This window comes from Scyliorhinus torazame, chromosome 12, assembly GCF_047496885.1.
Source record: "Scyliorhinus torazame isolate Kashiwa2021f chromosome 12, sScyTor2.1, whole genome shotgun sequence".
NCBI lineage: Eukaryota > Metazoa > Chordata > Chondrichthyes > Carcharhiniformes > Scyliorhinidae > Scyliorhinus > Scyliorhinus torazame.
In genome coordinates, this window is record NC_092718.1 from 152,770,206 (window position 1) to 152,785,370 (window position 15,165).

Consider the following 15,165-nt stretch of genomic DNA (forward strand, 5'->3'; position numbering starts at 1 on the left):
GACTCGATGGGCCGAATGGCCTTACCTCCGCTCCTATGTCTTATAGTCTTATGGATTGTGGACTCTGGGTCTGTACTCATTGGAGATTAGTAAGATAAAACTTACAGGATACTGCGAGACCTGGATCGAGTGGCAGTGGAGAGGATGTTTCCACGAGTAGGAAAATCTAGAACCAGAGGGCACAACCTCAGACTGAAGGGATGATCCAGAGGGTGGTATATCTGTGGAACTCTGCCGCAGAAGGCTGTGGAGGCCAAATCACTGAGTTTCTTTAAGACAGAGGTAGCTTCTTGATTAATAAGGGGATCAGGGTTTATTGGGAGAAGGCAGGAGAATGGGGATGAGAAAAATATCAGCCATGATTGAATGGCGGAGCAGACTCGATGGGCCGAGTGGTCTAATTCTGCTCCAATGTCTTATGGTCTAACCGTTCAAAAGCGGTTGTAAATTGAGTCCACAAGAAACTGCCATATGCCATCGGGTGTTTCCTTTCTTTTCTGAACTTATTAAGACCATCAACTGGGTCCCCTCCATCATATCCTACGGCAGTCAAAATTATTGCCTTCATTTCCTCTAATGTCCCCTCGCCTACATTTTGAGGATTGGGCAGGGCGGAGGATGTCGCTGTGCTCAAGCACATTAGTATTAGTTTCACCTCCTCTACATCTTCTAACCTGTGCAAAAGCCCTCTGTTGGTTTGTATTGTCGAAGAATGCGTTTGGATCTCCTGATGGTTCAAACACCTCAACTGTCCTGGCGATGTTGGTCAGTTGTGCTACGGTGTAAGAAGTGACATATCTAATGTTAGCATTCTGACCATCCCACCAGATAGTGATGAGCGGATTCATAGAGATGGGGAACTTTTCTGGGTGTGCCATTGGTCCTATTGCCTGGAATAGGGGTGAGAGTCCCCACCCATTGTCAGAGTTGGAATATTTATGTGTTTCCTCCTTTATCTCTTCCTACTCTGCCCCTGCGTCACTCACCTGATTCTGTTGTGAAGGCACACATTTTGATGGACAATGTGATTTTAATTTTCCAATCTCGTGCAGGCACTTTGAGTGATGTGCCGCACGGGCTCTATTCTCTTTCGCTGTCTGCTGCAGGACCTTTACTGCAGTATGCATTTTGCTGCATTTCTCTTTTAATTCTTCTGCTGTCTGTTGCGCCGCATCTCAGTCCCGGGTCACGGTTGCTCTTTCTGATACGCCTTCTCGCATTGAGCCTGAAACTGGCTCATATGTAGAAGGCTGGCTTGGTTCCTCTGCTCTCGTACCTCGCACTCACATTTCAGCTTCTCTATCTGCTCCCTAGCGTCACCTGATTCCTTTGAAAATTTTAAACCCACCGCCTCTCTCCCGTGTTGCTGCTCCAAATAACGTGTGATTGCAATCGCTTTACTCAACTTCGAAGCCCGTCTCCCAACTCTTTGTGTGGTCCAAACAATTCTTTCCTTCTAATCCCAGATCCGATATCAATGTCTTACACACTTCTACCCATTTGGGCCAATACATATTTAGGCATCTCCTAAGGGTTTCTTCCCATTCGGCATGGATTGCCATTTCTAATTCTCTCTCGATTTCTGCCAGGGGTGCATCACGGGTGTGTGGGAACCAACTGGGGTAGGGGTCCAACTTTCATTAAATTTCCCCTCGCAAAGTTTACCCAACTTCTTTTCCTATCCTATTTCTCACTATGTTGTTTGTTCACTTTGTGTTACAGACACCTGGTTTATGGCCCAAATTATTGTTTGGATATCTGTACTCTCGTCCACCTACTAGAATCCTGGCCATCACGTGGGTTGACTGCCCTTCTAATTCAGGCACAGGCTGGATGTTGGAGAATACAAAGTTGGTGGGTTCCAATTCAGAGTAACTAGGTCACTTCTTATTGAAGAGGGAGGCCAAATGTTGTCTGTAAATTATCAGACACTTTGACCAGTTTATTATTAAAACATTTTATCCAGACGCTCTTACTTGCAAGATGAACAGTAGACAAAAACATGTTCACGATTCAACCCAATTTATTCACAAGCACAATAAAACAGTTACTCTCCCAAATTCTCCCCCAATATTACCTTCCCAAGATTCTAATATGTACTTGATTAACTTGATCGAGCTGCGGGTCCATTCCTCTGAGTTGCGGTCGTCTCAGGGCCCTCGTCTGCAAAGGTGGTCCTCGCACGCCTCTTCCGTCTGTTTCTGGTTCACCACCGAGTCTGGTCCGTTGTCTCAGTGTTTGATTCTTTGCCAAGAAAAGTCTCTGGATGTCCCTTCTTATCACCCTCTTTGCACCCTTCCAGAAGTTTCTCTGACCCTCACCCAATGAGATCACAGGGCAGAGGTTGCAACACTCAATGGAGTTGCTGATTTCGACTCTGCAGAACCCCAAGAACTGCTCCCAGGGATCTATCAGTGGCACAGTGGTTAGAACTGCTGCCTCACAGCACCAGGGTCCTGGGTTCAATTCTGGATTTGGGCGGAATTCGCACTTTTCCCGCATGTCTACATGGGTTTCCTCTGGGTGCTCCGGTTTCCTCCCACAGTCAGAAGATGTGTAGGTTAGGTGGATTGGCCACACTAAATTGTCCCATTGTATCCATAGGTGGGGTTACAGGGATAGGGTGGAGGCGTGGGCTCAAGTAGGGTGCTCTTTCCAATGGCCAGTGCAGACTCGATGGGCTGAATGACCTCCTTCTGCACTGTAAATTCTATGATTTTATCCTCAGGTGAATTGTCTGCACGCAACCTTATCCCATGTATGGTAATGCCGGAAAATCAAGGAGGCCAGAGAGTCTGGTTGCATCTTGGCAATCCACAACAATCAATCTATCTGCAAAGGGCCGATTATCTCCAATCTCCTGTCCAGACTTGCCCTGGCTTGCCTGTCTCTGACCAGTATACTCGAACTTGGCTGTTTGAATTCCCATCAGGCCTGTCTGTGGTTTAATTTAAAGTGTCCAGTTCTGAATATAGAGTGTCCAATTATGTGTCGGGCCTAATATTCAGGCTGTTGGTCAATAACAAGCAACTTTAATTTAGATAGTATCTTTAACATAGAATAACGTCCTGTGGAGCTTCACAGAGACAGCAGCATGGTAGCATATAGGCAGCAAGGTAGCATAATGATTAACACTGTCGCTTCACAGCGCCAGTGTCCCATGTTTGATTCCCAGCTTGGGTCACTATCTGTGCAGAGTCTTCACGTTCTCCCCGTGTCTGCGTGGGTTCCCTCCGGGTGCTCCGGTTTCCTCCCACAAGTCCCGATAGACGTGCTTGTTAGGTGAATTGGACATTCTGAATTCTCCCTCAGTGTACCCGAACAGGTGCTGTAATGTGGCGACTAGGGGCTTTTCACAGTAAGTTCATTGCAGTGTTATTGTAAGCCTACTTGTGACACTAAAGATTATTAATATTATTAGCAAGATTGACCAAAATCTTGGGCAAATAGACTTTGAAGAGGATCTTCAGACAGGAGAAGGAGGTGGAGAGGTTTAAGGCGTGAATTCCAAAAGGGTGGGCTTGAATAACTGAAGACACAATTAACAATGGTAGGGCCAAGGGCAGATAGGAGGTTTGTCAGAGGAATACAGGGGGTGTAATGGTTGTGGGATATATGAGGTTACAGAGAAAGGAAGGATTAGTTCATTTAAATACTTGGATGGACTCTTAAGTTCACCATAAAATATGTTTTTAATGTGCTTGCGTGAACTAAATGCCTTGTTATGCAGATTTGCATGCTGTTTTGCTGATGTTCTTCCCTCAGTTAATGTTTCACACCTTTTCTCTCGTATCTGAGCTGACAGTAGGCTGGTGAGTATCCACCAGAAGGTGCCCAGCAGAAACACAGGGGAGTCTCTTAATTTAGCCTCCCTTCATCTTGAGGAGGAAGACATCTGGGATGCAATTTAACGGGAAAAAAAGTTTCATTTTGGGATCATTCGGGATGTGTTTCTCAGCATCTGCAGAACCGAGAACAACCCCGTTATCAAATAGGCCCCTGGGTTTTTTAGGCCTGGGTGGGGAACGCCCCGCCGAGGCTGCACTTACCTTCATTTCCTGCAGGAAGAGATCAGGGCACCATTTTTAGATGCTGCCCCGATCTCTCAACCCCTCTCAGCATCCCATCATGGCCTCTGGACTCCCCCAATTTCCCAGCCTACCTGTTAGGGGGCCCTGGAGCCCCCTCTCACCCCACCTTATATGGGCATGACACACCCGGGCCCTATCTCTGGCATGGGAACCTGGTACCCGGGCACCTTGGCAGTGCCCCTGCCAGCATGACAGTGCCACCCTGACACTGCTGTGGTACCTTGGTGGCAGTGCCAACGTGCCAGGTTGGCAGTGCCAAAGTGCACAGGTGTTAGGAGTGCCAAGGTACCACCATGCCCAGAGCATGACCATGTGGTAGAGTCCGATGGCCTGGGAGACAGGAGACACCCTCCCCCCCCCCCCCCCCCCCCAGGTGTTGTTACACCAAGGCCAATTTGTGTGGACTAGCACTAAATGGAACCATGGCAAGGTCTCCCCAGCATGGGCGTTCCTTCCTGGGCCTCTGTAGCATTGATGTGGAGATGCCGCCGTTGGACTGGGGTGAGCACAGTAAGAAGTCTTACAACACCAGGTTAAAGTCCAACAGGTTTGTTTTGATGTCCCTAGCTTTGAGAGCGCTGCTCCTTCCTCTGTAGCATTGGGCAGCGGCATATTTAAGTGAACCTAACTGCTCAGTTAAATATATAAATCTGGATCACGCCCAGTAAGGGTGAGATCTAGCTTGTGACATCTCGCAAGATATCGTTAGACCTCGCAATGCTTTCCGGACGTCGCAAATCACGCGAGAGGCCTCTCGTGAGATTTAAAGGCCTTGTCGCGTCACCGAGTCAGGTGTGATGAGGCTGTTCAATTGCACCCCTGGGCTCTGGTTGAAGCTTTGCAGTAGTGGAGTGTGGGATTGAATCTGCATCCTAATGATCTAGCACTATATATTAACCTTCTGTTCTCCAATCTGTCTGTGTAACTTAAGTATCTCGAGTGGGATTCTCCATTCTGCCGCACATGATTTCTCGTGTGTCGCGCACCTGGGATATTCCATCTCGACAGCCAGCCGATGGGATTTCTCATTGTGGACAGCCCTACGCCGTTGGGAAATCCCAGGCTGCGGCGCAACAAAATTGATCACACTGTTCCAGTTGAGGTAGCAGTAGTATCTTAGAAAGATTCATCATAACTTCCTTGATTTTGTATTCTATGTCTTGGTTTATAAAGCCCAGGATCCCTTACTCCTTTTTAACCACTTTATCAACTTTCCTTGCTGCCTTCAGTGATTTTGTGCACATATATTCTAAATCTCTCTATTCCTGCACCACCTTTAGAATTGAACCATTTATTTTCTACTCCCTCTCCTCATTCTTACCAAAGTGTATAATTTTACACTTCTCTGCATTCAATTTAATCTGACATGTGTCCACCCATTCCACTATTTCTCTATGTCCATGTGAAGTCTATTACAAATCTCCTCACAGTTCAAACTGCTTCCAATTTTGAGTCATCTGCAAATTTTGCCCTGTACAACGATGTCTCGACCATTATCAAATATCAAGAAAAGCAGGGGTCCTAATATCAACCCATGAGGAAACAAAAATAATTGTCCACAACTGTTAAAAATAACAATATTTAGGTTATTAGTTACATAGCACTGTGAGACATCTGGTGATCATGAAAAATACCATGTAAATGGAAAGTTATCTTTTAGTTGTTATCTTTAAGTAGAATGGTACTGATAGTGTATCATGCGTTCTCTAGTGGTCAGGGTTGTGTCTTCAAATGTCTAAGAATGGGTCAAGGTGATGGTGCTTCTTTCTACTATTTACAGTTGGAGAGAGACGTTTCTATGACAGGAGACAAATGAAATGCAATTCACATAGAGTCCAGGCCTACCTGCTTCAAATTCTAATGACGTGACTCATCTAATATACATGAGAACCATTGCAGAGTTGGCTATGCGCACTTGATCATCTTTCAGTAAAGGAAGGTGTCACACCTTCTCTCTTTGCTATCAATAATTTACAACCAGCTGAAAATATTTATTGAAATGTTATATGAATGCTTTCCCTGAACTGACATTGTGGGGGCGGGGTGGTGGTTGCTGAACAGAACTCTGTAGCAGGGGCTGTTGCATTGAAAACCGCAAATACATGGGTTGTGCCCTACATAGTTTGGTTATTTGCCAATTGTGGCTCTATATATCGCTGATTCTCCAAATGCAGACGTTTTTGATGGCTTTTTTCTTCCCCAATTCTGCATTGTAGTTTCGCCCTGGGGATTGTTTAATCCACACTTTAACACAGGACTCCTGCAGAAAACTGTCTTAATGTGCAGCTCTAATGGAATAAAATGAATAGACAGCAAAACACGCGCTTTAATTCAAATTTAAAAGAAAAACTCTCCATAACATTAGCAGAGCTTCTGCAACTGTTTGGTTTGATGAATTATTTCAGCAGGCACCTTCAGTGATGTTGGATGTGGTTTGTATTGGGGGAGGGGGCAAACTAAAGAACTGATCGAGGTGGTGGTTATTGGGAGTATCTCTCTTTACCCCGAATCCACCAGACAGACGGCAGCCCTGAGCCAGAGGCCTCTCGGATTTGCTGCTGGGTTCTTTCTGTGGATTTGATGCTTGTTCGGCCACGCTCGCCGAGTCTCCACTCGCTCAGGCTGTACTCTCATTTCGATGTCAATGAGATTACCGAATCAGCTGTAAGGAATAAAATGACGACAAGATAGAGGAAAGTTAGAGGATGTCTTGCTGTAGGTGACAAGGAATCGTGTTCAGTGGAGGTAACACACGCGATAAACTGCATGAAGAGGTCTTTAGTTTCCGGTATGTTGAGGTCTGCGGCTCGACAATGAGAATGGACTGGAAGAAATTGCTTTCTTGATCTTTGCCCCTTCTTCCGAACGATGTGGGTAAAGCAGGCGATTGAAAGCGGCATTTCCATTTCTGTTGGAGAAGTAGGGACATTATGCCTTCACTTCCAGACTTTCAGATTGACTTTCAGTGAAATACCTGATTGTCTTTACCCCCAAGTGACGAGAAGCCTGAAGATAATTTATTCCTGTGTTGGTTAGAGATTACATCCAAGCTTTGTTGCAGGGTTTAAATCTAGATTTTTGAGGAAAAAGAAAACGAGGGATAGACTGTCACCAAATCTAAGGTCATGTAGGAATTGTAAATTTCGTGTCCTCTTTTGTTCTCTCACATTGGAGTTGGTCGGTTGGGAGGATGGGGGCGATGCTACACGTTTCCAATTATAGCGCCTGGCTTTTAGTATTATCAGGGGGTTTAGGTCCCATTTCCGTTTGGGAGTTGACAAGTGCGCGCTGTACTGTGGAGAGCTGCACTTAGATCTGTGAGGTGTTAGCAACAGTCGACAGCTGCCAAAGCAAACCTCTTTTTATCCAGTGTTTAAACTGCCACGTTCCGAGCTCTTCTCCAGGCAGATTTCCATAGGTCGGGAGCTGGAGACATTGACAGTTCCACAGGCGGACACTCTGTCATGTTCAGAGGGTGTAAGTCTGCCCCATCTGACCAGGAGATTGGCGTGACAGATTTCCGATGGGACCAGTGAAACATCAGAGGCGCGTTAACCATTGCGAGCAGCCCGTGTCAGCACGCTGTACAGCCGCCTCGCCTTACTGCACCGCAGATGGTGAGAGCGGGACATTACAGCTCCTCGGAAACTTACACCCTGTGATTGAAGTCTGATCAACACCGTGGACAGCAGCCCAAGCAGCGAGAGCTCCTGCTTTCAGAACCGTGGACAGCAACACCCCACAGCGTGGAAAGCAACATAGCGCTGCAGGGCATTGTGGACAGCGGCCAAAAGCAGCTGCTTTCAGGACCTTGGATAACGGCACCGCGCCAAGAGCTCCAGTTTCAGCACCGCGCACAGTGCCACAACAGGAAAGCTCGGAATTGCATTATCTTGTTTCAGCAACGCACCACGGATGGTAATACGTTTTGTGAACATTTGGACTCGATGTTACAGCATCTGACTGGTTAAAGTTGGGGCTGCGAATGGTAATAACCTTTTTACTTTAACGACTGTATTGTATTTGTAGAGCTTGTCTGTAAGGTATGTTGGAAAGAGTTGCATTCGGAATGGGCAGTTATCCACATACTTGACCAGTGGAGTTTAGACTGAGCGGCAAGACTTAATGGAGTAGTGATATAATTGAATTTAGCACTGTAATCTTTAATGCATGTTAATAGCCAGCGGAATCATTGAACTGCAAGCATCCGACATTCGGTAAACGAGCAGATCATTAACGAGGCTGGACTAGTTCCCTCCGACCCTACCCACCAGATGTCACTTTAGTGATTTTAATACAGTGAACAGCGCCAGGCTTTATAAAACGGCAGCGATCTTACTGAATTCAGGGTATTCAGCACTGTCTTCCCTACTGGAGAGGTTTAGACAAAGATAAAATCGCCGCCGCGCTCTTAAAATAGTGCACTAGTAAGGCCCGACATAATCGCCCCTTCTTCCCGTTACTATTCCTGTCACTTCGGATGATCTGATTGTGGATTCAACGACACTGAAGTCCTGTTTCTCTCTCTCTCTCTCTCATATTTCCCTTGCAGAGTTGAAGTGATAATTCGCTCGGCGTCAATATGCACAATAACGGCGATGGCTCGCTCTCTCCTCGGGAAAGCTGCACCAATGGTTGTGGCCAGCGGGACGTGCCCGCGGTCCGCCAAAGGACGGACAGTGGCGCGGAGTACAATGCCGAAGAGGTCCCCAAGAAAATGGAACCGACGCTGGTGGTGAAAAAGGCCAACCGAGAAATACTGGACCACGAACGGAAAAGACGAGTCGAGCTCAAATGCATGGAGCTCCACGAGATGATGGAGGAACAGGGGTAAGTGTGCTGGGTTGCAATCTTACTGCACACAGATCTGGGAGAGAGGGAATCCCGAATATCAAGTGAGACAATATGTTCAAACGATTTAAAAGTAGAACGTTTTCCCCACCCATTTCCTGGGGCATTGATTTTTAAAAAAAGTTTTGGGGGCACACTTTCCAAACAACTCGACTGAAATAACTCTTGAATTAACCCCAATCGTAGCCGGAGATCCACAGTAAACCCGAGGTTCTATTGTTGCTGGGCAACTGAATTCTAATTACCACCGCTGGTGGGAGGTTTGTAAAGAGAGCGTGTTCAGTTGGGACAGTTGTCAATTTCCGGTACACTGACATTCAAGGACTTTTTTTTCTCTAAAGCACTTTATTACAACCTCCAAGGTGTTTATCTCAACACTGTACGTTCTGTGTGATGTGTGGCAGAGTTGAGGGAGAACAGTGCAAAGACTCGGCGCTGTGGAATGTGAATTGTACTTTGGCTCTTACAATGTGTCTGGTTAAGAATTCCTTTCAGTTGCTTGATTGGAAGTTCGAGGTGACCAATAAATAAAGGCCCCCTGCTAAAGGCAATTCCGTGTTTACAGCCGCCAAGTCAACTAAACTCAATGCGTTGTGTTAGGTTGAAATCGTCCTCGTTCATTAAGACTTGAAGCAATTGCTTGTGATTTAATATTTAGTTCAAACTCTATTACTTAAGTAGGGTGCTCTTTCCAAGGGCCACCGCACACAATGGGCCGAATGGTTCGTTATTGATTCCACTTTGGATTGTTTGATGATTGAAACATTTTTATTAAACTTCTATTTAATAGTATATTTTTTTCCTGCACCTACTGCCTGGCAGACATACAGAGGAAATATAAAAATCAAATAGCACTAAATTAATTGCTCATTGTATCCTGTTTCTTACAAATAAAAAGCAAGCTCGGACAAAATGAAGGAAAGAAAGTGAAAATAAAGCACAATACTGTACCACCAAGAATCCCCTACTGGCCTTCCACAGCAAGTGATGGTTTCATTGTGGGTGCCACGGATTGCTAATTAAAACAGCAGCAATTAAAGAACTATTCTAATTAACTCTTGATGCCCTGGCAACTTTGTGATTTATTGCACAATTAGAGACCTGACTCTATTGCATTAATCTCCTTTAGATCTAGGGGTTGGAAGCATAAGGTTACATCATCTCCAATTCCCTTCAATTGATTTTTCTTCCTCCTTTGGGGTCCCTGACTTTCACTGTGTGGTACGATCATTACCTCTTAGCTGGGAATATTGAAGGACTGAAGTTATTTGCAATCTACCCACCGCATTGGTGAATGTGTTTATAACTGCTTGACACCATAAAGGACTTTTTCTTGAATATTATTTCTCACTCTATTGTTTTCACAATATGCAAAATCTCATCCTGCTTGCTCACTCTTGTAGGTAATGTCCTCAGGCATTGGATCTAAATAAATGTAAAAGTATTTAAATATTTTTCAAGAATATCAATCTTTGTCTCAGTGCTATTTTGTGAATAATTATTCAATCGAACACAAAACTCTGCACACCTAGTAGCATGGTACTAATTGACCATTGCCTTCTGCATATTCAACACTCCAGACAGAAGGCGGTGTTGCTTATCAGTCGTTAGCAGGGCCTGATTGTGATAGAGTGTATAAATTCAAGTGTTTTCTCTTTATTATTACCATTCATTCATTTTGTACCCAAATCAAGACTCTAGTTTTAGCTTTAATTTGGTTTTAACAAGTTAAAATTATGTGGCAGAACAGCTTTGCTCATTTGCGTTAATCTACAAGGTGGGGCATCATGTGATTCTTCAACTTGGGTGAGGAGGGCTTTTCTTGGTTTAGTTGAATCACAATAATTGTCGGTGCTGACTCTTGGAAGAAGCAATTCATTTGGAGCCACCTCCCACCTTCTCCCTGTAACCCTGCACATTTTACCTTTTCAGATAATAATACAATTCCCTTTTGAGTACCTCAGTTGAACCTGCCTGCTTCACAATTGGAGATTGTGCATTCCAGATCCTAACCACTAACTGCATGAAAAAGGTTTTCATCATGGTACCATTATTTCTTTTGCCAATTACCTTAAATCTGTGCCCTCTGGTTCTCAATCCTTCCATCAATGGGACCAGTTTCTCCAGATCTACTCTTCCAAATCCCTCACGATTTTGAATGCCTCTCCTCTCAATCTTCTTTTCACCAAAGAAAAAGTCCCGACTTCTCCAATATATCTACTTAACTGGAGTTCCTCATCCTTGGAACGATTTCATGAATCTTTTCTGCGCTCTCTCTAATGCCTTCACATTCTTTTTAAAGTGTGCTGCCTGGAGCTGGACACAGCCAGTATTTTATACAGGTTTAATATAACTTACCTGATTTTATGTTCCGTGCCTCTGGTGATAAAATCCAGGATGCCATATGCTTTATTAACCCTTCTCTCAAACTATCCTGCCACCTTCAATGGTTTATGCCCATATACACTCCGATTTTTCTGCTGCTGCACCCCTTCACAATTGTACTCTTTATTTTATGTAATTCAGAAATAATCACCCTCTAATTCCAAAATCATCTAGGGTGGGGGAGGCCTATCTCCTTGACTTGCCCCAGCTAGCAGAATGGTGCCCCTCAAGCTATATGAAACCAATTGTCTCTCTAATGGAAACTGATGGCTATGGTCCTTTTATTGACTATGACTAATTACCTGATTTCAAATCCTGAAACTATTGCTGTAATGCTGAAACGTAGATACACTTTCATAAAAAATAGAGACACGTGTTTTCACCCAAATCTGCCCTATGTAGCCGTGGTCATGTCTCCATGTTCTTAATACCAAAATTAAACACTTCACGCTTCTCTGCAGCGATCAGGCAAATTTCATCTGCCAGCTGTCTGCCCATTCCACCAACCTGGCTAAGTTCTTTTTGAAGTTCTACACTATCTTCATTTCAGTTCACAATACTTCCAAGTTTTGTATCATTTTGAAATTGTGCCCTGCACACCATGGTCCAGGTTATTAATATATAATGTGAAGAGCAAGATCCCTAACGCCTATCCCTGGGGAACACTACTATAAACCTTCCTCCAGTCTGAAAAAAAACTGTTAACCACTACTATTTTGCATTCATGGTGCTACTGTCACTTTTATTCCATGAGCTCTAATTTTACGTACAAGTCTGTTGTGCAATAGTATATCAAATGTCTTTCGGAAGTCTATATACACCACGTCAACAGCATTACCCTTACCAACCCGCTCTCTTACCTCATCAAAAAACTCAAGCAAGTTATTTAAACATGATTTTCCCTTAACAATTCTATACTGGTTTCCTTAATTAGCCTGCATTTGCTCAAATGACTAATAAGAGACTATTAACCCAAATTATAATTTCTACAAGGTCCTCCATCACCAAGGTTAAACTGACTGGCCTGTAGTTGCTAGGTTTATATTTACACCCATCTTTGAACAAAGGTGTAACAGCTGCAATTCTCCAGTCTGGCACCATCATTGTGTCTAAGGAAGATTGGGAAATTATGACCAGTGCCTCTGCAATTTCCATTCTTGCTTCCCTTGGATGTGCCTTATCCAATTCTGGTGTTTTATCAACTTAAATACAGACATCCTATCTAATACCTCAATATCAATTTTAAACCCATCAAGTGTCTGAACTATCTCCTTCACCATGATATGCTTGCACAACATCTTCATCTTCAGTGAAGACAGATGCAAAATATTCATTTAATACTTTTGCCATGCCTCCTGCCTGCAACCCTAAATCAAACTTTTATCCCTAATGGGCCCATTCCTCCTATAGAGGACCTTTGGATTACCTTTCATGTTAGCTGCCATTCTCTTCTCATACTCTGCCTTTGCTTATGTTAATTGATTAGGTAATTCCCCACTGAACCTTCTATATCCATTATTTAAAGATAGCAATTTAGTGATTATACATGTAGCTGAAAGTGCAAGAGACCTGAGGACTGTGACACTATTTGTCATAAATTCAGCTAATGTAGATCAGTGAAATGTTGTGCATTGATTATTGCTACATGATTCAGTATTCCAGGCATTAAATATGTACATATTAGTTTAATGTTACACCATAGTGAAAATCTGCACAGCGATTCAATGTATTACTATATCCTCTGCTCTAGGGGTTCTGTTCAGTAGCCTGTTGCCCAATCAGGATTTGAGCTTCTCTTGCAAAATGCAACTGGCTATTTTCCATCCTCTCTTATGAAGATCATGTCCCCTTAATGGGCAAGGTTACACGGGCAGTCTATGGCTCCAAAATCCTAGCACCAGGCTATGCAATGGTTATGGAATACGGTAAGAAAGTTTGGTGTCTCTTCATAGAATCATCAAATTGACAGTGCAGAAGGAGGCCATTCAGCCCATCGAGCCTGCACCGGCCGTTGGAAAGAGCACCCTACCTAAGCCAACACCTCCACCCTACCCCCTAAACCCAGTAACCCTATCTAACCTTCTTGGGCACTAAGGGCAATTTAGCATGCCCAATCCACCTAATCTGCACATCTTTTGGACTGTGGGAGGAAACCAAAGCACCCGGAAGAAACCCATGCAGACACAGGGAGAATGTGCAGACCCATCCAGACAGTGACCCAAGCCGGGAATTGAACCTGGCATCCTGGAGCTGTGAAGCAACAGTGCTATCCACTGTGCTACCATGTCGCTCTTGGGCAAATTCTGATCCTCACTCAATGTGCCATTTAACCAAGCTACATCCCATGCCATATCTACATAACTGTGTATAAAACCTCAAGTTTTAAGAATAATCTGTACATTTTGGGCAGCACAGTAGCACACGTGGCTTGCACCGTGGCTTCAGCGCCAGGGTCCCAGGTTCGATTCCCTGCTGGGTCACTGTCTGTGCGGAGTCTGCACGTTCTCCCCGTGTCTGCATGGGTTTCCTCCGGGTGCTCCGGTTTCCTCCCACAGTCCAAAGACGTGCAGGTTAGGTAGATTGGCCATGCTAAATTGCCCTTAGTGTCGAAAAAGGTTAGGAGGGGTTATTGGGTTATGGGGATAGGGTGGAAGTGAGGGTTTAATTGGGTCGGTGCAGACTCGGTGGGCCAAATGGCCTCCTTCTGCACTGTATGTTCTATGTATGTATCTCTTTTAACTTAATGTGAAGTACCTCAAAATAATAAGATGACGGCTTTCGCTAGCAGTTCTCCAGCCAATGAGCTATGGTTCTTGGTTGTTGTCACCCATTAATGAGGACATTTATTCCGCAAGGATTTTTTTCAAGCACCAATGAATTCCCATTGGATTAAAATCAGTACTAATGGATTTTGCTTCGTGCAGATGCTTTGCTATACCGGATAATTCAAATCTCATCAGGTGGAACACTTGGTTTAATTTTTCAAGCTATAGCTATTGACTCCTAAATAAGTTATTACTTGGCATCATGCTGAAGTTTTGGGACGCATTTACAAGAAATGAGCCATATTTTTATGATCACTGCTCTGTGGAACAGATTTTCATGAAAAGAGCTATATCTCTGATTTTTATGTTAAAGTGTATCTACGTTTCTAGCTCCATAAAGAATGAATTGTACAATATGAGAACATTACAGCATAGTTTTAGATTTTAGAATTAGGTAATTAACTAAATAAAGCACCCCAGGAATCGCACTCCAGAGATAATTGATTATGTATAGCTTGCGGGCCACTGTTCCGCAAGCTTGGGGCAAGGCGAGGAGGCAAGCCTCCAGGAACTACCACAGTAGATGATTTTGGAATTAAACAGTAATTATTTCCAATGAAACCATCTAAGTGGCTGGATTCATTTTCTGTTTGTCCAGCATACAGTGCTGAATACGCCTAAGGCAAGAGTGATATCTGTCATTGCCCCTTTAAATAATATTTGCTGCAACCTAGACAGTATTAACTGAAATCATTGTACAGGATGGGTCATTAAACAGTGGGAATAGAATTTAGGTAATTTGCAAAAGTTTCAGAGAGGAGATGAGGACAAATTGTTTTATGCAACAGGTTGTTATAAACTGGAATGCACAGCCTGAAGTGGTGGTGGAAGCAGAGGAAACAATAAAAATGGAAGTGGATAAATACTTGAGAAAGAGAAATCTTAGGACTGTGGGGAAAGAACAGGGGAGTGTGATTAATTGGACAGCTTTCAAAGAGTTAGCACAGACATGATGGGCTGAGTGGCCTCCTGTGCTGTATGATTCAATGATGAGTACTGTTGCTAATTTTCTG

At 44.0% G+C, this 15,165-nt stretch overlaps 1 protein-coding gene across 6 annotated transcripts in view; it reads left to right on the plus strand.

The window, feature by feature from the left end:
• The first annotated feature begins 6,736 nt into the window (after nucleotides 1-6,736).
• The window catches only part of srrm3 (serine/arginine repetitive matrix 3), a 524,769-nt gene continuing 516,340 nt past the window's right edge, over nucleotides 6,737-15,165 (plus strand). For 3 of the 6 annotated variants that reach the window (XM_072469199.1, XM_072469200.1, XM_072469203.1), the window contains exons 1-2: nucleotides 6,741-8,079; nucleotides 8,644-8,921. In XM_072469199.1, the coding sequence (XP_072325300.1) occupies nucleotides 8,674-8,921 (248 nt within the window). In that variant the 5' untranslated portion in view covers nucleotides 6,741-8,079; nucleotides 8,644-8,673. Of the gene's footprint in view, nucleotides 8,080-8,643; nucleotides 8,922-15,165 lie in introns of all 6 variants that reach the window. The other 3 variants (XM_072469198.1, XM_072469202.1, XM_072469206.1) reach the window with 2 other exon arrangements.